At 41.1% G+C, this 24,863-nt stretch overlaps 1 protein-coding gene across 1 annotated transcript in view; it reads left to right on the forward strand.

Moving 5' to 3' along the window:
• Positions 1-24,863, forward strand: part of COL24A1 (collagen type XXIV alpha 1 chain) — a 413,884-nt gene that overhangs the window by 351,234 nt on the left and 37,787 nt on the right. The window contains exons 44-50 of the mRNA XM_077450311.1: positions 2,528-2,581; positions 6,710-6,763; positions 11,498-11,551; positions 14,923-15,030; positions 19,875-19,982; positions 23,045-23,152; positions 23,565-23,618. Coding sequence (XP_077306437.1) covers positions 2,528-2,581; positions 6,710-6,763; positions 11,498-11,551; positions 14,923-15,030; positions 19,875-19,982; positions 23,045-23,152; positions 23,565-23,618 — 540 coding nt within the window. The remainder of the gene's footprint in view (positions 1-2,527; positions 2,582-6,709; positions 6,764-11,497; positions 11,552-14,922; positions 15,031-19,874; positions 19,983-23,044; positions 23,153-23,564; positions 23,619-24,863) is intronic.

Below are 24,863 nucleotides of genomic sequence, written 5' to 3' on the forward strand. Positions count from 1 at the left end.
TTCCCATGGCCCCATCGTTGATGTCAGTGGGAGGAATAGTGCCCCATTGTTGATGTCAGTGGGAGGAGTAGTTCCCCATTGTTGATGTCAGTGGGAGGAATAGTTCCCCATTGTTTATGTCAGTGGGAGGAATAGTGCCCCGTCGATGTTAGTGGGAAGAATAGTGGTCCATCATTTGTATCAGTGGAAGGAATTGTGCCCCATCATTGGTATCAGTGGAAGGAATTGTTCCCCATTGTTGGTGTCAATGAAATGAAATGTGCCCCACTGGTGGTGTCAATGAAAGGAATTGTGCCCTGTCATTGGTGTCAGTGGGAGGAACAGTGCCCCATTGTTGGTGTCAGTGACAGGAATTATACCCCATTGCTGGTGTCACTGGAGGATGTCAGTGGGAGGAACAGTGCCCCGTTGATGTTAGTGGGAAGAATAGTGGCCCATCGTTGGTATCAGTTGTGCCCCATCATTGGTATCAGTGGATGGAATTGTTCCCCATTGTTGGTGTCAATGGAATGAAATGTGCCCCACTGTTGGTGTCAGTGAAAGGAATTATGCCCCATCATTGGTGTCAGTGGGTGGAACAGTGCCCCATTAATGGTGTCAGTGGATGGAATTGTGCCTGAAAAGCAGGATAAAGGAAAGCAAAGGGCTGCATCTGACCCCCAAGCCACAGTTTGGAGACCAATGATACAAGGGAAGGAAGGAATAGGGGGTTATTGTATGTATGAATGCAGGAACCTAGAGCTGCCTGCTATACCTGCATCAGCCTGACAAATTTTCCTGCCCTGCCCAAAGCTTAGGCTTTACTGGCCAGCAGGTTACAGCATGAAAGATTGGAATTTTGCATGAATTTTAGAAATATTGTGCTGATATCAAGATTTAAGTTGGCCATACACTGATAAAAATTTGGTCAGGTCAGCAAGGAACAGACAAATTGTGATCAGTGTATGAATGAACAAATGACTTGTATAGTGCTACCTATATGAACTGAATTGCCTCAGGGTGCTTTTCTTGCCATTGGTGTCCAACTGCAGCTATTTATGTGGGCCTATAGAGTCCTGACACACTTACAACATTGACATACACAAACACATATTATAGCCAATTTTTTTTGGACAGGGTCTAATTAACCTACCAGCATGTCTTTGGAATGTGGGAGGAAACTGGAGTACCCAGAGGAAACCCACGCAGGCACAGGGAGAACATGCAAACTCCAGGCAGATGGTGTCGTGGTCAGGATTTGAACCAGCAACTCTATTGCTGCTAGATGAAAGTGCTAACCACCACACCACTGTGCTGCCCTTGTATGGCAGTCCCCATTGTCAAAGTGACATGCTGCAAAAATGTCCCTAATCAGTGGCTGCAGCAGTGAGTCCCGCTGTCAGAATACAATGTCCTGCTGATGGGGGGGATTCTTCTATCCACCTCGATTGTGTGGATGGAGGGTTTTTTTTTTTTTTCATTCAGTCCACTGTAAATGTATTTATTTATCTTTACTGTTAGCAGTGTTTAATGAAAAAAGTTCAGTTAGGTGATAAAGTTGCTTTAAAGTCATATTAAAGTGGCTTTAACATACGAAATTCACACATTCTTGCTGATTTATAATTCCATATTTGTGGAACATAAATAGATTTTTGGATTTTGCTACATTCCTTCCATTTTCCTAAAAAAAAATATTAGATATTGAGGCTAATTTACCAAAAGAGTTGAGAATCTTCATTAAAATAATTGTGTAACTATACAAGGTGCTTTCTACATGATGGTCAATTGAAGTGAATTTTCACAACTTTTTTTTTTTTTAGAGAAGATTCTCATTTAATTTAGTAAATAAGCCCACAGCCACTTAGCGAATGTATTTCTTCTAATCAGGTAGACTTCTCTGGTAGATATGAACAGCAAGAATGACACAACAGCTAAACATGCAGCACAGCCTGCATATCCAAAGAGCAATTGTGATGGCCCCCATATGTATGTAATGTATACCTGGAAACTACACATAGAAAGAAGAGGTTTCAAATATGAATACAGACTGATAACAATTACGTAATACAGGCATACCCCACTTTTAAGTACACAATGGAGTTTATTTACTAAAGCTGCAAAGTGTAAAATCAGGCTCACTTCTGCATAGAAACCAATGAGCTTCCAGGTTTTATTACCAAAGCTTAATTGAACAATCTGGGGTTAGAAGCTCATTGGTTTCTATGCAGAAGGGAGCCTGATTTTGCACTTTGCAGCTTTAGTAAATAAACCCCATTGTGTACTTAAAAGTGGGGTATGCCTGTATATACAGTATTAAAAAAAAAAATTAAAATGGAAAAAAAAGTGTGATTGGATTCTATAGCTCAGGTCCTGACCCAAGCTCAGTCATTCACTACCCGGCTAATAAAGTCACTCTTAAATATTGTACAATATTCCCAATGCCAAAACAGTGATTTACAAAAGTTTTTCCCCTTTTAATGATGATATAGCATCTTTTACTAAGTTATGTGAAAAAATAACAGAATGGTTAAATGTGGTCTTATCTTAGGGTATTGTTGGTGTTGTTGGACCAAGAGGAGCAATCGGTCAGCAAGGCGCACCAGTAAGTATATCCACTGGGTATTTTCGATGCCCACATGCTATGTTATCACAGTATAAATTTTGCCATTTTGGTAACAACAGCCATTTTTGTGTGAGGATTTTGCATCAGAGCTGACTTGTCTGTTAGGATTATTGGTACCTGCCGAAGAAAAAGCTGCAGTCCATCCTCAGTAGATGCCATTCTTTGACATGTTCTAATGCCCTGTACACACGGTCGGATTATGTTGACGGAAAATCCGATAGTGTGCGGGCTTTATCTGACTTTTTCAGTCGTAAATTCAGACAGAGAAAGTTTGAGAGCTGGATCAAAAATTTTTGCTTTTTCCGATCGTTTGTAGAGAATTCCGACGGACAAAGTGCCACGCATGCTCAGAATAAATTACGAGACGAAAGCTATTGGCTACTGGCCTCTACGTAGTCCCGTCGTACGCAACGAACATCACCATGTTCAGAATGATCCGATTTTCCGACAACTTTGTCCGACCGTGTGTATGCAACACCAGTTTCGGCCAAAATCTGTCGGAAAAAATCTGACGGATTTTGTGGTTCGGAATGTCCGACCGTGTGTACATGGCATAAGACTCCATACACACTATTAGATTTTCTGCAGATTTTTGTCTTCAGATTTACCAAAACCATATAATATGAGGTCAAACCTTAAGCGTTTCCATTTTTATGCAATCAGGCAGGCCTTTGCACTACAGGGTTTTGGTAAATCACCAAAAACCTGAGAAGCTGGTTATACACAAGTTGATAAATAGATCAACTTGTGTACAACCAAGGTGCCCAAACATGTATCAAAATGTGTCCAGTGCTTGCTGAACCGGCTGAATTTCAATCTATGTATGGCTGGCTTTAGTCGCATGGCTTGCTGTGCAGCTGTCGGGTTCCCAAGAACCAGTATGCAAGCTCTATAAGCACCCAGACCTGCCTTTATGTTAGATTCCTGTACAAAGACATAGAGGAACTGGTGGCTGAGGGAGTTCCAGCAGTGTGAGTTGTCCGAAGCTTGTTGAGAGTACAGATTGATGACCCCATCAGTGTATGAAATCTGCTTTACGAGTATAACAGTTGTGTTTTTTAAATGTGTATTTAGGTAAGGTTTGGATTACTAAGTAAAATGATTATCTTTGATGAACTTCTGGCTTGTGTGCAACCTCCAGCTGGAGTTGGACTCTTCTGGTTTATGCTGAGGTCCTAGTATGAGTCCAGCTTTCCTGAGGGGCAGGGTATCGTGTCTTTTTTATAAATGTAAAAGGGCTCAGATTCCCAGTGCTTCATATATTGTTTTATATTATAGACTTTTTAGCATAGCCCCAGTGTGATTTCTCACTTTATACATTGTCATTGAACAATCAATGAGGATGTTTAATACAGGGCAAATATAACAAAATCAATAACAGTAACGGATTGTTATGGAAAAAAAAAGCATCAGTTCAAAAAGATGCAGTACATTTCTGCATTACATGCACATTGTTTTATCCCTTCAGAGGCCCTGCAAGTACAGACAGATACCCATAGATTCGCCAGAAATGCAGTCAACTTCTAAAGCCCCGTACACACAATCGGACTTTCCGATGGGAAATGTTGGATGTCAGGTTGTTGTCAGTAAATCCGACTGTGTGTGTGCTCCACCGGACAATTGTTGTCAGACTTTCAGCCAACAAATGTTGTATAGCAGGTTTTAAAATTTTCCATGGATTTTCCGAGCGTGTGTACACAAGTCTGTCGGACAAAAGTCCAAAGTACAAACACGCATGCTCGGAAGCAAGGACGAGCCAGAAGCGGTTGGTCTTGTGAACTAGCGTTCGTAATGGAGAATTAACATTTGTGATGTGGCAAATTATGAAATCTCCAGATGCAGTGCACAATTCTCTTCTTCTTTAACCCCCCTAGCGGTAATCCCGAGTCTGGCTCGGGTTAGGAATTTACTGATAGGAGCGGTAACCCCGAGCCAGACTCGGGATGGCTTTGCTCGATGCAGGGGAGGATGCAGTGAGACTTAGTTACCTTGTCCCCTGGATCCAGCGATGTCCTCCGCGCTGTGTGATCGAGCTGTCCTCCGCTCGATTCACAGTGCCGAATGCCGCCGAGCTCCGTTCCCTGCGACGTTACGGCGCACGGGAGCGGAGAACGGCGGCAAATTCAAAAAAGTAAAAAGACACAAAACACACACAGTAGTGTAATCTTACAGATTACAGTGCTGTATTAAAAAATACACACCCCCTTTGTCCCTAGTGGTCTGTGCAGTGCCCTGCATGCACTTTTATATTATAAATACTGTTTTTTCTGCCTGGAATTTGGAGATTGTCCATAGCAACCAAAAAGTGTAAATTTTTCAGTGTTTTAGGATTTGATTACATTATTGAATCATTTTTATTATTCTTTATTATATTTTAAACTTTATCATACCCGGGATTTCTGCTAGACTCTGGTTTGAACAGATTTAAGAGAGTTATTCCTAAGAATTACAGGACTACAAAATAAAAGCCAGATTTCCATGCAAAATAATTGTACCGCTTTCAGCACCTAATTCCAGACTGAATCATACCGCCAGGGAGGTTAATGGGATAATAATGAATCTGCTTTGCTGGTCATACTGATGGAGGTATTCCAAACACATTTTCAAAGGCTTTTATTTTCTAGTGATATCAAGAATAATATTATTATGTTTTTTGTTTTTGTTTTTATTCGGGCAAGTTACCACAACACCATTATCCCGTAGTTTTCAAGAACAAAGATACAACTATATTGGTGTTCCTTGTCAATTTTACATTGTATTTTTTTAAATGTAACTGCCTACTCCCAAAATGTTCTTTGAAGTATTATTCTACACATTTTTTTATTGTGCATTAAAAAAAAAAAATAAGACATGCTATCTGCCAATAGAACTTAACCAAAAAGTGCATTCTATGCATCCAAAAATATAGAAAATGTACCAAATCAAATCATTATTATTCAACCAAAAAAAATAATGTAAAAGCAATAACTCCAAGGCCAATAATAAATAACACGTTATCTCCTCCAATTCCCCAACATGTCTGGTTGACGAACGGCCGCTCAGAAACAAACAGAAAAGTGCGAAATGAAAAGTGTGAATCAACACTCACCAAAATTCTACTAACTCGAAATTAGCAGAAGGAGCCCAAAGAGTGGCTCTAAAGAGCGGAAAAAAAACATAGTACGTCTAGTACGTCACTGGGTTCGTAATTGTTGGCCAACAATTGTGTATCCATGTGTATGCAAGACAAGTTTGGGCCAACGCCCTTTGGACAAAATTCCACGGTTTTGTTGGCCAACAATCCGATCGTGTGTATGAAGCATAAGTCCTGTTTTGGACTGACAGCACACCTCATTTTGTGGACTCATGGGTGTCAACGCTGCCCCATTGTCTTTTGTTAAACTACTCAAACGCTCCCCTATTCTATTCTTTACAAAATGGATACTATTTGTTCTGTAGTCCTAGATATACACTAGGAGGGCTAACTAGATTACCTGAGATAACACTGAACATTTGTACAGGACACAGGACAACGCTGAGGCCTATTTCACACCTATGCATTTTTTTAGCTTTTTTTTTTTTTTCAGTTTTACAGAAACACACTACAGTTCATTTCTCATGGTTTCCTATGGATCATGTTCACATCTGTGCATTTTATTGAAAGGGCTAAGGGCTTTTTTCATTTTTTTTTTGATTCCATAGACTTCAATAGACCAAAATTGTGTATTGAAAAAACACAAAATGCACCTGGAATATGCAAACTGCAACCTGCATAGGTGTGGACCAGGCCTAAGGCTGGATTCACACCTATGCATTTTTAGTGCTTTTTTCATTTTGCAGATTTGCACTACAGAACGTGTTCCATAGGAAACCATGTTATATGGACTGTAGTGCAAACCTGCAAAAATGCAAAAACCACTAAAAATGCATAGGTGTTTATTGATAAAAAAAAAAAATACGCATAGATGTGAATCCAGCCATCCTGCACAGTTTATGAGTGGATAGTCTTTGCGGTATGTACTGTATGCACTAAGATTTTTATTGTTTTAAGTTTTTATCTTTTCATCTTCACAAACTACCTATTCCAGTTCTCTTTAACTGTGTGTAATCTTGGAATGTTTCTTATAGGGCGAACCAGGTGTGACTGGTGAACAGGGGCAAAAAGGAGAGCGCGGACCAACAGTAAGTACAGACGTTACTTTCCAGCTTTAATATTAATATTAAGGTTTGCATCCATCATGCTGGTGCGGAAAGGAAGCAAATTACATATCAAACCTGCACACGTAATTGTTAGATGGTTGAGGCACAAAAATGATTTATTACCATTTTCTTCATATGCAAAGTAGAGGACGTGAAACTGAATTTATGGGTCATCGCCTTGTCTGTCTGACCCATAGACAAAACTTTCCATACTTCACAATCCTTTCCTATTACTTGAGCTTAAAACCGAAATCTGCAAGATGATTGTCTACGCTGTACATATACAGTATCTCACAAAAGTGAGTACACCCCTCACATCTTTGTAAATATTTTATTATATCTTTTCATGTGACAACACTGAAGAAATGACACTTTGCTACAATGTAAAGTAGTGAGTGTACAGCTTGTATAACAGTGTAAATTTGCTGTCCCCTCAAAATAATTCAACACACAGCCATTAATGTCTAAACCTCTGGCAACAAAAGTGAGTACACCCCTGAGTGAAAATGTCCAAATTGGGCCCAAAGTGTCAATATTTTTTGCGGCCGCCATTATTTTCCAGCACTACCTTAACCCTCTTGGGCATGGAGTTCACTAGAGCTTCACAGTTTGCCACTGGAGTCCTCTTCCACTCCTCCATGACGACATCACAGAGCTGGTGGATGTTAGAGACCTTGCGCTCTTCCACCTTCTGTTTGAGGATGTCCCACAGATGCTTAATAGGGTTTAGGTCTGGAGACATGCTTGGCCAGTCTATCACCTTTACCCTCAGATTCTTTAGCAAGGCAGTGGTCGTCTTGAAGTCTTGAAGGTGTGTTTGGGGTCGTTATCATGTTGGAATACTGCCCTGCGGCCCAGTCTCTGAAGGGAGGGGATCATGCTCTGCTTCAGCATGTCACAGTACATGTTGGCATTCATGGTTCCCTCAATGAACTGTAGCTCCCCAGTCCCGGGACCACTCATGCAGCCCCAGACCATGACACTCCCACCACCATGCTTGACTGTAGGCAAGACACACTTGTCCTTGTGCTCCTCACCTGGTTGCCGCCACACACGCTTGGTACTATATGAACCTAATAAGTTTATCTTGGTCTCATCAGACCACAGGACATGGTTCCAGTAATCCATGTCCTCAGTCTGCTTGTCTTCAGCAAATGGTTTATGGGCTTTTTTGTGCATCATCTTTAGAAGAGGCTTCCTTCTGGGCCGACAGCAATGCAGCCATGCAATGATGCAGTGTGCGGCGTATGGTCTGAGCACTGACAGGCTGCCTCCCCACCCCTTCAACCTTCTTTTTTTAGATCCTCAGAGTTCTTTGCCATGTTGAACTTCCAGTCACCAGTATGAGCATGAGAGCCATAACACCAAATTTAACACACCTGCTCCCCATTCGCACCTGAGACCTTGTAACACTAACGAGTCACATGACACCGGGGAGGGAAAATGGCTAATTGGGGCCCAATTTGGACATTTTCACTTAGGGGTGTACTAACTTTTGTTGCCAGTGGTTTAGACATTAATGGCTGTGTGTTGAGTTATTTTGAGGGGACAGCAAATTTACACTGTTATACAAGCTGTACACTCACTACTTTACATTGTAGCAAAGTGTAATTTCTTCAGCGTTGACACATGAAAGATATTTAAAAAAATTTACAAAAATGTGAGGGGTGTACTCACTTTTGTGAGATACTATATGTGGCAGGCTAAATACAGTATATGGAATACACTGTACCAAGAACTTAGCTAAATATAAATGATGCATTCAGCACACATTGCAAATATCAGATGCGCTGCAATAAAGAGTGTACTCCACCAGACATTGTCATTCAGCTCCATACTTTTTTAAGTTTGATTAACCAAGTAATGCCCACACTCTGTATGAGAAAAAGGGAAATGCACCTACAGTGCCACATCTGTATATATCAAGGGGAACAAAAGGGGAAGATACCAAATAGGTACCAACAGTCTGACTTTTAAGGAATGGAAACAAATGAGAAAATATTGTTTATTAATGAAAAATACATAGTGTCATAACAGTGTTCAAAATAGATTAAAAATCATATAAAATGATACATTTTGTACATTGAGCCCTTGTGTGTCACGTCTACGCGTTTCACCGTAAAGGCTTCCTCAGGACACAGAAAAAAGTTCAAAGACATAACAAGAAAGAGCAGGATAAATCTCACTGTCTTCGGATGGGTTACGGCTCAAGTACAAATGTCACAGAAGCCGAAACAAGTCCTGTGCCTGAGAGGGCAGCATGCCCCCCTTAGGCTGGACTACACTTAGGCCCTCTCAGGCACAGGCTGTAATGTGGAGGCTTTAGGTGGACACCCTGAGGGGTGAATGCTTAGAAGAACCTGACTGGGGGAAGCTGTCTGCCACAAATCTGTCTGGTATCAATGGAGGGCATCGCTTGGAAGATTGGAAGGAGGCATCCATCTGTCCTTGGACCTTGTGGGTACAGGCATTGGAAAATATCTTGGGGACCTTGTGCTCTAGCTACCCCTCTGGTGTCTGGTTATAGTCAGCTGTGGGTCTTTTAAAGGGGACACCAGTTGGTGTCCTGAAGATCTCTGTCCAGATATTTGTACACTAAGCGGTTAGTACTTCTGCCTTGCCTTGGTTCAAATTCTGGCCTGGATACTATCTGCATAGAGTTTTCATGTCCTTCCTGTACTTGCGTGGGTTTCCTGCCACACTTCTGTAGCGCTATTCCTGTATGACCCGCAGAGATTACATGTCCAGGTCTTTCCAACTGTAGCCCCACAGCCAGGCACACAACAGGCTAATTTCCATTTTTTTCTCCAAAGACCAGTCTAGGGGATGTTGTTTTTATTTTTGGAGAACTTGGTTAGGGATGAGGGAAGTGATGGGATACTCCAAGAATAAGAACTATGGGCTGGGGACTTCTTCCCTTCGGCTTTAGACCCCTTTCACACTGAGGCAGGTTTTCAGGCGTTTTAGCACTAGGAATAGCGCCTAAAAACTGCCTCCCATGCCGCCCAAATATGAAAGCCCGAGTGCTTTCACACTGGGGCGCAGCACTTGTGGAACATTAGAAAAAGTCCTACAAGCAGCATCTTTGGGGCGATTTAGGAGCGCTGTGCTTCCAAAGCGGCTGCAAATCGCGTTGGAATCGCCGCAACGCGGGCCGTATTAACCCCTTCTTCGGCCGCTAGTGGGGGTTAAAAGCGCCCCGCTAGCGCCAGAAAGGCGCTGCTTAAACATCGCTAAAGTGCCTCTAAAATGAGTGGCACTTTAGCGCTAACGCACGGGCGGCCCCAGTGTGAAAGGGGTCTAACTCAGAAAGTACAGTGGTTGTTGAGGGTACTAAAGGATGAATCAACAAGACACCAGTGGCAGCCCCTCATATTCCCATATACAGCTTTAAAGGATAACTATACCCTAGAACTAAATTGTAATATTTCATCTTACAGTCCTTAGATGCGGTGACATTAGTTTTCCTTTTTCAGGCTAAGAACATTTTCAGTAATTCCATAAAATACCAGTTGATCTGGCCAAAAATAACATGTCCTTATCACTTCCTGTGAACTGAACTGGAATCATAAATTAATGTTATCTCCCTTATGTAAACTCCTAATCTCTCCACCATGTAGAGTTGATGAACAAAGTCAAACTTGTTTAAAGCTTGGGTGGCAACCATGACTCTTCCATAGACACAGTGGAGGAGTGAAAGTAGCTAGCCACCCAGGGAAAGGAAAAGTGTTGTTTGCTGGATTACCCGGTAAAAGTAAGGTAAGAGAAAAAGGTCTAAAAAGTAAAATGAATGCAGGTACCTTATCTAAGGACTGCTAAGCTGCTATATATTTTTTTACATCCCAGAAACTTCCTTTGGGAGATCTCCCATGGTTTGTCTTTGCTGCCCAATTCATCAACTCTCACTTCTTCTGCCGCAGCAAAAGGATTTACATCAATCTTGCTGTGTTAAGCAAAAAGCCCAACAGGGAATGGCCATAGCTGGAAGCACAGGCATAAAGTTTTTATTTATCACAGGTATTTATACAGCGCTGTCAATTTACACTTATATATTGTGCATTTACATCAGTCCCTGCCCTCAAAGAGCTTACAATCTAAGGTCCCTAAAGCTGGCCATACATTACACACTTTTCTTATTTAATTTCCTTTAGAATTACCTTCAACTATGTCGTGCAAGGGCCTGCCCGATTGCATACAAGTTGAAAGTTTTTAGGTTTTGACCTCATACTGTATATGGTTTTGATAGATCTAAAGGAAAAGGCCAGTCTAACTCACATTCATACACACACACACACACATACACATAGGGCCAATTTAGACAGAAGCCACTTAACCTACCATCATGTCTTTGGAGTGTGGGAGGAAACCCACGCAGGTACAGGGAGAATATGCAAACTCCAAGAAGGTAGTGCCGTGGTTGGGATTCAAATCGATGACCCTCGTGCTGCCAGGCAGAAGTGCTAACCACTTACCCACTCTGCTGCCAGCCTCAGCCTTTTCTTGCTGGAGCCTTCAGTGCCATAGGTGACTGAGCCTTACCAGCATTTACTGAACTGAGACTGTATTAAAATGGAATTCTAATATTTTGACATAGCTTCCTACTTGTATTTGTCACCAATTCATTTCTCTCTGTGTTCTCTGCTGCACTGAGCCAATGTAAGATTTAAAGGGTGTGAATCTTTGGTTGACCTAACTTTACAAACATTTATATTTTAGGGCTCTAAGGGGAAGAAAGGATTGAGAGGACCACCTGGCAAGCCAGGAATTCCCGTGAGTAGCTTCGGCATTTTCCTAGCAGTAGATATCTCAGCTTTAGATTCATTTGAACTCATCCATGCTGGAGCGTCCATTTATTATCAGCTGTGATACCACAAGGCTGTGCGCAGTCCCAGCAGGCAGATGTTATATTAATGCCAGATGCTCTCTGTTTCGTGGATTTTTCCAGCAGCCTCAAAAGTGAATGTGATTTATCTGTATGATTATTAGAACCGGCTTTCATCTTATATGGACAGGTCCACAGGAAAAAAACCTTTGGGAAGCAGGTAGTTGATCTCCTTCGGGATGTAATGGACTCGTCTCTCCTTTCAGATAAGGGATTTTGTAGCAGAAGCAGAATCTCTGGTTATTTTCATTGATTTGTAGCTTGCAACAGATTTCTTGCTGTAGCTGGATATGGTGTGTGCAACTACAAACCACTGGTGTGACTTAGTGTTCGTTCCACAGCTGCATGGGATAACTGAAGTAGTTATTGAAGTTGGCTTATCTTGCAGCTGTAGACAGTGCTGGGACAAGGTCGTCCAGTGCCCAGGGCAAGGATGCCAAATCGCGCCCCCCGCAACCATTCATGATGTGCAAGCTTAGAGGATCCTGCACCCAGTATACCATTGCGCCCAGGGCAATCTTCCCTCTCGCCCACCCCTTGTACCAGCCCTGGCTGTAGACACTGCTAAAAGTCAATTGCTCAGTCACAAATCACTGAAATCTTTAAAACTCCTTAAATTTCAATGGTCCTGTTCATATTTTTCTTGCAAGAAAGATTCTTATGGGTCTGTAGCTTTTACAAAATCACTTGCGTGGCATCGCTCCAAAGGTGAATGCAATTGTGGCTTCTAGTTTGATTTAAACCTTTTTAAAATGTGTTTATTTTCACATTTTTGAAAAATAGTGTAATGTTGTTTGATAGTGTAATAGAAGATTAACCTCAATTTGGAATTTTTTATTTTTCCTTCCTGCTGTGGCAGGAACTGCATTGAAACCACTTCAGCCCCGGAAGATTTTACCCCCTTCCTGACCAGAGCACTTTTTGCGATTCGTCACTGCATCATTTTAACTGACAATTGCGCAGTCTTGCGACATTGCACCCAAACAAAATTGTCGCCCTTTTTTCCCTACAAATAGAGCTTTCTTTTGGTGGTATTTGATCGCCTCTGCGGTTTTTATTTTTTGCGATATAAACAAAAAAAGAGCGTCAATTAAAAAAAAAGCCAATATTTTTTACTTTTTGCTATAATAAATATCCCCCAAAAATATATATAAAAAAAAAATTTTCCTCAGTTTAGGCTGATACATATTCTTCTACATATTTTTGGTTAAAAAAAATTGCAATAAGCATATATTAATTGGTTTGCACAAAAGTTATAGCGTCTACAAAATAGGGGATAGTTTTATAGCTTATTATAATTTTTATTTTTATTTTTTACTAGTAATGGCGGCGATCTGCGATTTTTTTCAGGACTGGGACATTATAGCAGACACGTCAGACAATTTTGACACATTTTTGGGACCATTGGCATTTTTACAGCGATCAGTGCTATAAAATTGATTACTGTGAAAATGTCACTAGCAGTGAAGGGGTTAAACACTAGGGGGCAGTGAAGGGGTTAAGTGTGTCCTAGTACGTGTTCTAACTGAAGGGGGGGATGGGACTGTGCACGATCTGTCTTTTCTCCCCTCAGAGAACAGAGAACCGGAAACTGTGTGTTTACACACACACATCCCGGTTCTCGGTGTGCCCCGAGCGATCACGGGAGCCTGGCGGTGATCGCGACCGCCGGGCACTGGCATCGGTTCTGTGGGCGAGCAGGGGGCGTGTGCGCGCCCCCTGCTTGCCCACGGGGCCGATGCAAGTGCCCTAGGGGCCATCTGTGGTACCGACCTAACATGACGGCGATTCGTGCAGCCGAGCCATGATGCCACAGTATAACTGCGGCGGCTGGTCGGCATGCGGTTAGAAGAAACACTTATACAAAAAAAAAACCTAAGATGGGTTTTAAATACCCCCTACTCTGTAAAAAAAATAGAAAACAGTTTTCATATTTTACAAATATATTGATGAGGGATACTAAAAAAAAAGTGGAAAGTTTTCCCTGTAGGTATCCAGAGTAGCTGAGGGCAATACCTTTGGTAATGTAAACCTGTTAGGGGAAATGTGGAGGCTGACCGCCTTTGAAATATGCTAAATGCCTGACTGTTATTCTATTGGGTTTTAAATACTTTTTGGGTCACTGACTATGAATAAGTATGCACAGCTACAAACTAAGGGATACACCCTGAAGTTGATTTACTAAAACTGGAGAGTGCAAAATCTGGTTCAGCTATGCATAGAAACCAATCAGCTTCCAGTGCTTATTAAGCTGTCAAAGCTTAATTGAACAAGCTAAAGTTAGAAGCTGATTGGTTACACCAGTTGCACCAGTTTTTGCATTCTCCAGTTTTAGTAAATAAACCCCAAAGTATGCCTTTTCTGCTTTAAAAATCCTGCCTGATTGCCATTTTTTCCTACTCGAATGAGAACCAGTCACCTATGGAACTGGCTGTGAATTCAGTAGTGATCACATGGCAATTAAAATGGATTTTTAAATGTGATTCCAAAATGTATATTAGAATAAACCTGATGAGCTTGAGATTAAGTTAAAACTCAAATTGGAACTAATTTGTTTGTCATATGGTGCCCAAGCTGGGTTAAAGAAAGAAAAAAAGGAGCTTGGTCTTCAATACCTTCAAGCTTGCCCCTGGAGTACTTCTTTTCTGCCACATACTGCCAATACTGGGAAATACGCAGGGGGTCACAACAGCACCCATCATTAATTTTGTATTGATGCAAAGATGTGGTGATATCAGGGCCACTCTGAATAAAGGAGGACTGCCCACTCATGGGAGAATAGTGAAGAGGACAAGCACCCAGCACATTATGACTGTCCTGAAAATTTTGGAAAAAGGTAAGTATTTTTTAAAAGCATAAAATATTGTTATGGGGCCCTTAGGAGTGGAGGAGGTGAGGGGCTGAGCCCGAAGTTGGACTTCAAGGTGCTGTAAAAAAAATAAAAAATTGACAAAGCGATGCATAGATTTTATTTATATAAGAACATGTTGATTTAAATTATTCATTAAAAAAGACAGTTTTTACCTTTTTTAATTCATTGGAATGATGATGAATTAACTAAAAGTCCGTAATTGCATGTATGTATGCATATGATGGTATATAAAAAAAAAACATAATGCATTCCCCTAATTGAAAGTGCACTGGCCTTGTATTTGCTGTATTGTAAGAACTGCACTTGTTGGTCATTAGTGACACCATGTAAAAAATGTTGATAGTCAAAGGCCAGGTTCCCCCATACGATGACAAATTTGTGTTTTAGGGAAAAACAGGTCCACTGGGACTGAGAGGTGCAAATGGTTTCCCTGGCTCTGACTCTGTGATTGGATTCCCTGGAAGGCCTGGTTTACCTGGAAGACCTGGACTACATGTGAGTATTCATACCTTGGGAGATATGTGCATGAAATAGGCCAATCTGCTAAGCATTGATTGCATCTAAACTGACAAGTTATAGTAGCATAACCTTAATGTCATTTTGGAAAACATAAAAACCTTTTCATTTAAATGGAATATTGGTCTTGAGTTTTCATGCATCTAACAGTCCCGTGGAGTTGTATGCAGTCAGTTCTGCACCTTTTTAAATCAATAGAATATTGCTCACATTTGTCTGTAGGTGACTCCTACATCAAAACTGGCTTTCTGGTTTAGGAGATCAGCTAATTTGAGTATTGCCCACCGTTGCAGCTTCGGAAATTGAGTTTGACCTTTTAAAGCCTACCTGTGCTTTGCCCATGAAAAGTTCCAACAGCAGCTTATACTCACCTTCCCTTTGCACTCCTACAGTTCTGTTTGGCCATTGGGATTAAAGTGAGGAAGACCTGTATTCAGCCATTAGAACAGCCATTCTCTACTGGGGTTCCTCCAGAGGTTGCTAGGGGTTTCTTGAGCAGTGGTTGATTGGCCTCCTATATACAAAACTTAGCAAAATGACACCAAGGATCTTTGTAGTTGACATTCTGACCACCACTATAAGGGGAGATTTTCCCATTGACCCCTAAATTGGTTTTATCAAGGGTTCCTTAAGCCCTGAACATTGTTTTAGGGATTCCTCTGGGTAAGAAGGTTCAGAAAAGCTGGATTATAGGTTTAATTTAAAGGGTATATGTATAAAATGTTTACTGTGTGGACATGACAAACTTCTGCATGATCAGACCGAAAATTGCCATATTTCCTCTAATATATGTAGTTCCTATATCTCCACCACCACCTAGTGGTCATAATTGTTTTTTTTCCAGTCATACCTCTGAAACTGGAGTCAACATGCTAGCTGGAAACTGGTGTCCCCATGAGTCAAAGCATATATCTCCAGCACACCATAGATCTTGAAAATAACGTCCAACTGTTTATTAAAGTGATCACATCATAGTTCTGAATGTGCATTGTTTCAAAATCATGCAGGACCCCTTCATCAGGCTGTGATTGCACCAAATTACAGCCTGATGAAGGGGTCCTGCACTTTCACCGCTATGTTGTGATCACTTTAAAACAGTTGGACGTTATTTTCAAGATCTGTGGTGTGCTAGCATTGTACACTTTGACAACATAAGAACCACACACAATAGAGGAGGTACGACAATTTTTGTCACAACAGACGTTTTATAAATAGACCCCTAAGTGTTAAAGGGTAAATATAGGTGTTATGTCAAATTTTAGGCTTGGTTATATAGAGGGTTAAGTGTTAGGGACTTACTTTTCCAGCATTTCTCTATTCAGGGGATTATTTAGAGATATCTCTTAAAAAGTAACAAATGACCGCAGTACCACAGTAATGCTCTGTACACACGGTTGGAAATTCTGATCATGTGTGGGCTCTATCGCACTTTTTCTGTCGGAAATCCCAACGGAAAATGTTTGAGAGCTGGATCTAAAATTTTCCGACAACAAAATCCGATCTGACTTTTTCCGATCGTTTGTAGAGAATTCCGACGGACAAAGTGCCACGCATGCTCAGATTAAATTACAAGGACCAAAGCTATTGGCTACTAGCCTCTACATAATCCCGTCACCTCGTTCCGAACAATCAGATTTTCCGACAACTTTGTCTGACCGTTTGTATGCAACACAAGTTTCGGCCAAAATCCGTCGGAAAAATTAGACGGATTTTGTGGTCGGAATGTCCAACCGCGTGTACAGGGCATTAGGCTGTTATCACACAGAGCAATTTTTCCTCAGTTTTTACCTTGTCATAAGCTGAAGAAAAATGTATGACTATTAAATCCTATGAAGCTCTTCACGCTGGTCAGTTGCATCTTTAAAAGCCCTGTATTTTTGGTGCAATAAACAAAACACACCAAAAATGCACCTCCCCAATGAAATTATTGGAAAATGCATCAAAAATGCACCAGCGTTGCAAAACACCAAAAATACACCTCCCCATTGAAATTATTAGAAAATGCATCAAAAATGCACCAGCGTTGCATTTTTTGTGTGTTTTTGGAGTCGCGTGTCCTTTTCTCACAGGTATAAAACACACTGGAAACGCAGCAGACACACAGTAAAAACGTGGCAAAAAAGCACATGCTTTTTTACAGCGTTTTTGCAATGGAGCAGTGTGAAAGTATCCTAAGGAAGTATAAAAATCCACAACGACTCCAAAACATTTTTTTCTTCTGTTTGCAGAAAGGGTTATTGAGTTCTGAATTCACGGTTGTGTTATGTGGTCAGTTTTCAGAGTTCTTCCCTAACTGGAGTGCTTCCTCACATTTTTTTTATATTCATAAAAAAAGAAACCAAGTAGCAAATGTCTCTAATGCGCCTTCTATTATCTGTTCCAAGACCTATAAAATCACTATTTAATATGTTTTATCCTTGGCTGTAACTGAGACATAAAAACATGCTTTTGCTTAGTGTGATTTTATTGCCTCAATATCTGACGCAGATAGTTCATATGTTATGTGTATAAAACAATATCAGATACATTTGAGTCTTCTTTAATGTTTTGCTTGTTTGATGTATCCATAAAAATATACGATAGTAAAAAGATTTTTTTTTTTTCTTCTTTTTCCTGTCCATTTCATTGTTTTTTGCCTCACAAGGCCAAATTAATCCCAAACTGGAGCTTTTGAAAAATAAAAGGGAAACCTGAATTTTATTAACAGCTTTGCCAGCACATCTGTACGAGACATGGAGCTGTGTGTGGTTGCTTTATATGACTATTTATATTTCACAAATTTTCAAGTTGACGTTATTGATTGAGTCAGGGCGGTTGAGTTCAGTTCTGTGCCGAGTTAAATAGAAGCATTGTGGATAATGCGGTGGCTCAGAGGTTAGTTCTGTTACTGACCCAATGTCTGATTGCATTAACGACTTGACGTGCCCAGAATATGTGAGCTTGTTACCATTTTGTTCAGTACACATAATTTAGAATGCATGAACGTGGCATGAGAAGATATTTTATGTAGGATTCTTCCTAGAGTCCCCAAAATATTGATACATTGATTTGGTTCCAGTGAAAAATAGACCCTCTGTTCAGGTGTGGGAGTGTAGAAGGGACATTTGATTTTAAACTTTCTCAGGGGCAGGGACCTATGTTGTTGCGCTTCAGTGTTCTCTGTAAAGCGTTGTGAAAAGTGTTAGAGCTGTATGTGCAAATATAACTAAGAAACATATAAAGAAATCTATGTTTGATTAAAAGGTTAGTCAACCTCAAACTGATTTCTCAATTCTTGGTGAATGCTGGAGCGTCAAACTGTCTGACAGTTTCATAGATCACTCTGGGATTCTATTGTTGAATCCCGAGTTGAATCCCAGAGTTGAATCTAATCTCAGTTCCCAGGTCTCCACACCTGCTGTGCCCATTATGATGGACTCCCACTATCCCTGCACTGGCTTCCCAGGTTTCCACACCTACTGTGCCTATTATAAGGGTCTACCGCCATCCCTGGACTGGCTTCCCAGGTTTACACACCTGCTGTGCCTATTATGTGGGGCTACCACCATTCCTGGACTGAGTTCTCAGGTTTCCACACCTGCTGTGCCTATTATTAAGGGCTACCACCATCCCCGAACCATGCTCCCAGGTCTCCACATCTGCTGTGTACATATGCTGTGCTTATGAAAGACCATCACCATCCCTGTACTGAGCTCCCAGGTTTTTACACTTGCTGTGCCCATTATGAAGGGCTACCAACCTACCCATATGGAGATTCCAGGTCTGCACACCTGCTACAACAATTATTAGGGGTTCCCAATTTGTCTTCCACATGATAATCTATTTTAAATAAATTAAAGTAAAATATCACTTTCAGTAGGACTGACCCTTTAATTTACATAGTACTACTTACACTTGTCCTGTTTTTAGAGTGACTTACAGTTTACTGCCCCTAACACAGTTGTAAAAAGACAAAGATGTTGTATCCTGGCCTAGGCTGACAAGGCCTGGCCTAGGGCAGCACTTTGCAGGGGGGCAGCATGGAAAGAGTCTCCGCCAGCTTGTGCTGTGTAGTGCCAGTCTTATGGGGCGGACTGGGCTTAGAGGCAAATAAGTCTAGCACCCCCATAAAGTGGCCACACTGCTTCCAATATGCAGGCAGCTGACATTCCGCAAAAGTGTGGGGGGGGGGGGGGTGCGCCGCTTCTAATTTTGATTGTCCTATCATCCTGGACCACAAACTTTCCTCACTGTGCTATGTTTTCTGCTGCACCATTGGCATGGTTATATCTTCTTAGTCCTCTCCATAAAATTATCCGAAATTTGTGCTTAAAGTAGAACTATAGGCAACACTTTTTTTTTTTCATTTTGGAAAGTGTAAGGGAGGGTTATAGCCCCTGTCAGTTTATTTTTTACCATCCCTGTCCCATTGCAGAGATTTCCCTTCACTTCCTGCCCCATAGCCAAACAGGAAGTGAGAGGAAATCTATGCAAATTAGGGGAATCCATCCCCCCCCCCGCCCTCACTCAAAAATTTCAAGGTGGGTCTTAAACAGCAAGGGGTGTGGCCTTGACAGGAAGGGGTGGGTGCACGAATTTAGTCAGGCCTAGGGCAGCACAAAACCTAAATACACTACCGACAAAAACACACATTACAATAGGGCTGACTCTTTCCTTATGAATGGAAAATGGAGCACCTGAGAAGACCCACACAAACTTAATAGTGGGAACTAAACCGTGGATCCCCGTGCTCCAAAAGCCACAATGTAACCGCTTAGCCACAATGCTGCACATGCCATCAACCAACTATGTTTTTTTGTCTTTCTGAACATTAATTTCTGCAGGGTGAAAAGGGAAATCCAGGGCTTCCTGGACTGGCTGGATTACCTGGTGGACAGGGGGAGAAAGGCATTCTTGGTATCCCAGGCAACACGGGAGCACCAGGACCTAAGGTATTAAAATATATATGCATGTATATTTTATATGGGGTATTCGATTACATTAATATTAAACTGATAATTTGAGTTATAAATACTAGGATTGCATGGGGTGTGGGGGTATTTACTAAAGCTGGAAAGTCTCTACATAGAAAATAATCAGCTTCCAAGTTTTAGCCCAGGTTCACACTGAGCTGCTGGAATGAAGTTCACTCCCGCATGTCAGTCTTGATTTTGGATGCGATTTCAGAGAAATCTGTGCAGGTTTCTACACAGATGTCAATGTAAATCGCAGCCTGAAATTGCAAAAAGTAGTACAGAAACTATTTTTTGAAATCGGTGTGGCATCAATAAGACCCCATATCTCACCTCTAGGCTGGGAAGCCTAAAATAAAAAATAAAAAAACGATCACGGCTTCCCAGCCAAGGTGGCGCGGTTATTTGAATGCAGAGGCCGGGAGTGACGTCATAACATCGTGCCCGGCCTTCATACGATCATAGAGACTCCGGCAACCATCTGGTCTGCCGGAAATCTCTATGGTCATTATCCGGGGGCCGGCGGATCCTGTGTCCGACTCACCGATGGAATCGGTGAGTCGGTAGAAGCACCGGAGCATGGCGGGGGGACATCCCCCCCGCCACCCGTAAGATGTCTGTGAATTCAGGCCTGATATGTGGGAGTGAAATCATGCAAGTTCAGCTGAATGAGCACGGCTTCATTCCCACAGGTTAGTGTGAACCTGGGATAAACAAGCATGTACAGTGAGGGAAAAAAGTATTTGATTCCCTGATTTTGTACGTTTGACCACTGACAAAAAAAATTATCAGTCTATCATTTTAATAGTAGGGTTATTTTAACAGTGAGAGACAGAATAATAACAAAAATATCCAGAAAAACGCATTTCAAAAAAGTTATACATTGATTTGCATTTTAATATGTGAAATAAGTATTTGATCCCCTATCAATCAGCAAGATTTCTGGCTCCCAGGTGTCTTCTATACAGGTAATGAGCTGAGATTAGGAGCGTTCTCTTAAAGGGGGTGCTCCTAATCTCAGCTTGTTACCTGTATAAAAGACACCTGTCCACAGAAGCACTCATTCAGATTCCAATCTCTCCACCATGGCCAAGACCAAAGAGCTGTCCAAGGATCTCAGGGACAAGATTGTTGACCTACACAAAGCTGGAATGGGCTACAAAACCATCGGCAAGCAGCTCGGTGAGAGGGTGACAACAGTTGGTGCAATTATTCGCAAATGGAAGAAACACAAAATAACTGTCAATCTCCCTCAGTCTGGTACTCAATGCAAGATTTTACCTTGATTTTACCAATGATCATGAGAACAGGGAGGAACCAGCCCAGAATTACACAGGAGAATCTTGTCAATGATCTCAAGGCAGCTGGGACCCCCTGATCAAGAAAGCATTTGTACAGGCCCATCTGAAGTTTGCTAATGAACGATTGAATGATTCAGAGGAGAACTGGGTGAAAGTGTTGTGGTCAGAAGAGACCAAAATCAAGCTGTTTGGATTCAACTCGCTGTGTAGGGAGGAGGAGGAATGCTGTCTATGACCCTAGGAACACCATCCCCACCATCAAACATGGAGGTGGAAACATTATGCTTTGGGGGTGTTTTTCTGCTAAGAGGACAGGACAACTTCACTGTAAAAGGGATGGTGGACGGGGCCATGCACGTCAAATCTTGAGTGAGAACCTCCTTTCCTCAGCCAGGGCATTGAAAATGGATCATGGGTAGGTATTCCAGCATGACAGTGACCGAAAACACACTGCCAAGGGAACAAAGGAGTGGCTCAAGAAGGAGAACATTAAGTTCCTGAAGTGACCTAGCCATTCTCTAGATCAGGGGTCTTCAAACTATGGCCCTCCAGTTGTTCAGGAACTACAATTCCCGTATTGTCTGTGAATGTCAGAGTTTTACAATGCCTCATGGGATGTGTAGTTCTGCAACAGCTAGAGGGCCTTAGTTTGAAGATCCCTGCTCTAGACCTTAATCCCATAGAAAATACGTGGAGAGAACTGAAGGTTTGAGTTACCAAATGTCAGCCTCAAAACCTTAATGACTTAGAGAGGATCTGCAAAGAGGAGTGGGACAAAATCCCTCCTGAGATGTGTGCAAACCTGGGGTCCAACTACAAGAAATGTCTGACCTCTGTGACTGCCAACAAGGGTTTTGCCACCAAGTACTAAGTCATGTTTTGCGAAGGGGTCAAATACTTATTTCACTCATTAAAATTCAAATCAATTTATAACTTTTTTGAAATGCATTTTTCAGTTTTTTTTTGTGCTGTTTTTCTGTCTCTCGCTGTTAAAATAAACCTACCATTAAAATGACAGATTGCTCATTTCTTTGTCAGTTGGCAAACATAAAATCAGCAGGGGATTGAATACTTTTTTCCCTCACTGTAGATCAAAAATGTTTAAATGAATTCTTAATTCTGAATGAAATGAATGTAATGAAAACTTAATTGGCACAGTTTTTTCCAGAGTCAATGGGGTTGCTTTACTAAAGGACTGTTGACTTGCAGAATTTTTTGTTACTTTCCAAGGTCAAGTTTTGACTTTATAGGAATGCAAAACTCACTAGGAGCAGGTCAAAAGGAGGTCAGCTACAGGTCAAATGTCCCTGGCAATGAATTAAACTGATATCACACTGATGCCATTCATACAAGCCCAAGGCTCATCAACATAGGCCCTAACATGGTTTAATTTGTTGATATTTCCATTGTACACTTCCTCTGCCTTTTTTTCTAGTTACATGCTTGAGTGATATGATTCATTATATAACCATCCTTGTCTTATCTGAATGTAGAAAGAGTTATTCTCAAATACGTAGTTCGTCTTGTACCACTAGTTTGATTTGGCCTAATAAGAAGCCTGGAACAACTTCTTCCCTGCATTTCCTCTGGGCACACCATTGCCAGTTGGCACACCATTGCCAATCATATGTGCAGTCTGCTTGTCTGATTGCTTTTACCTTGGCTTGCTATTTTGTATACTTTAAAAAATGTTATAAAGAAAGATTAAATACAAAATGTATTTCCATTTTACTTTTTCAGGGTGAATATGGACTGCGTGGTCATCCAGGAAAGACAGGCTCAAGAGGTCTCCTTGGAAGTCAAGGGGATCAAGGGCAGAAGGGCGAGCCTGGCTTGAAGGGTCTTCTTGTAAGTGTAGCTTATTTGTCTGTTACAGTATTGATGATCTGGGATAGTGTTGGTTGTGCATTAAACCCCTCACGCTGTGTAAACCTTTAGGCCCTGATATGTCCTGCAGACAACATTCTTTAGAAAGACAAAAGCACCACAGATTTAATTGAGAGTCAAGTTAGTGTTTATTAATCAATTAGTGACTGTAAGAAGCAAACATGCATTAGGGGCAATCACTGCTCCCACTTCATCAGGGATTTGGTGTTAAGAAAGAGTTGATAATTGGACCGGACTCTGTTAGGACTCAAGTAAATGTTCTTGCATTTGTAAGGACTCGATATGATTCCCAGAGCTGTTAGAGCAGTAACTTGACATGTGAATAAAATAGTAATGATATCATGAAAACATGTAATAAATTGTGGTTTTATAGGGAGAAGATGGTGACCAAGGCCTAATGGGTTTTCAAGGTTTTCCAGGACCAAAGGTATGGCTAAACATCATCATCCTGTTGTTTTAGTTCCACTGCTGTTGAAAAACTTTTTTGATTGATTTTGCATGAAGATCAACTACATTTGTGTCCAGTATGAAAACCCTAGGCCGGTATAATGGTAAAAATGGCAGAATCAAGGAGGGACAAATTCCATGTTATGCCAAAGTCAACATACACAGAATGATTGTATCTCTGCTTATCTTCCTCATTACTTATTCTGTCTTCCAGTATGTCAGCTATTACTATTGCTGTAACATATATTTTAGGTATTATTGTATTCTTTAAAAGTAAATTATTTTAACTTTTTCATATTTAAATGCTTTTTTGTGTCATATTTCCATTATTACATATAATATATACACATTTTTAGATTAGCCAGTAGAGGGAGATCAGTTTTCACTTTAGTCACTCAGCCTCCTGGATAGGTAACTGTTGAGATAACGAGACTGATTCACTAAAGAAGTTTAGGAATCTTCACCTAAAGGGTAACCCTGCTTTCGTGGGATAAATATATAGCAAATTTAAAAAATATATATACAGTATATACCATATATATAATTATAACTTACCTTTACTTGTCAGTCTGCAGGTCTGTAATTTTATGTAAAATGCAATGCAATATGGTAACCTAGAGGCGTTCTGTAAATGGTTAGTGTATAGAACTCCCCCCGGAAATGTAATTTCCTGCTTGTGTGATTGGCTCACTGATTTCAGCAGAAGTCAGTACTAACATACAAGTCAGATTTTGGGCATTCTCCCTCAAGAATAAGCAACTGAGATGCTCCTAAAGGGTTGATCACTTCTAAAGGGGTGAAGACCATGGAGCTTTCCTCAATAGAGCACTGCACCAACTGTTAAAAAATTGAAAAAGTCACTCCCATTTGGATCAGTATTCAAAAGAAATAGAAGAACAGACAGCTTTTTCTTCAGAGTAAGCCCTTGTACACACGGTTGACATAACGACAACAGAATCCGTCGGATTTTGTGCAACGGATTTTGTCAGAAACTGGTGTTGCATACACAAGATCGGACAAAGTTGTCGGAAAATCTGATCGTTTGGAACGTGATGACGTTTGGTCGTTGCGACAGGACTACGTTGCGGCTAGTAGCTAATAGCTTTGGTCTAGGAATTTGATCTGAGCATGCGTGGCACTTTGTCTGATCGGAATTCTCTACAAACGATCGGACAAAGTCCGTTCGGATCATGTTGTCGGAAAATTTTATAGCCCTGCTCTAAAA

Source organism: Lithobates pipiens, unplaced genomic scaffold (genome assembly GCF_037356315.1).
Source record: "Lithobates pipiens isolate NorthernLeopardFrog02 unplaced genomic scaffold, aLitPip1_a1.2 Scaffold_23, whole genome shotgun sequence".
NCBI lineage: Eukaryota > Metazoa > Chordata > Amphibia > Anura > Ranidae > Lithobates > Lithobates pipiens.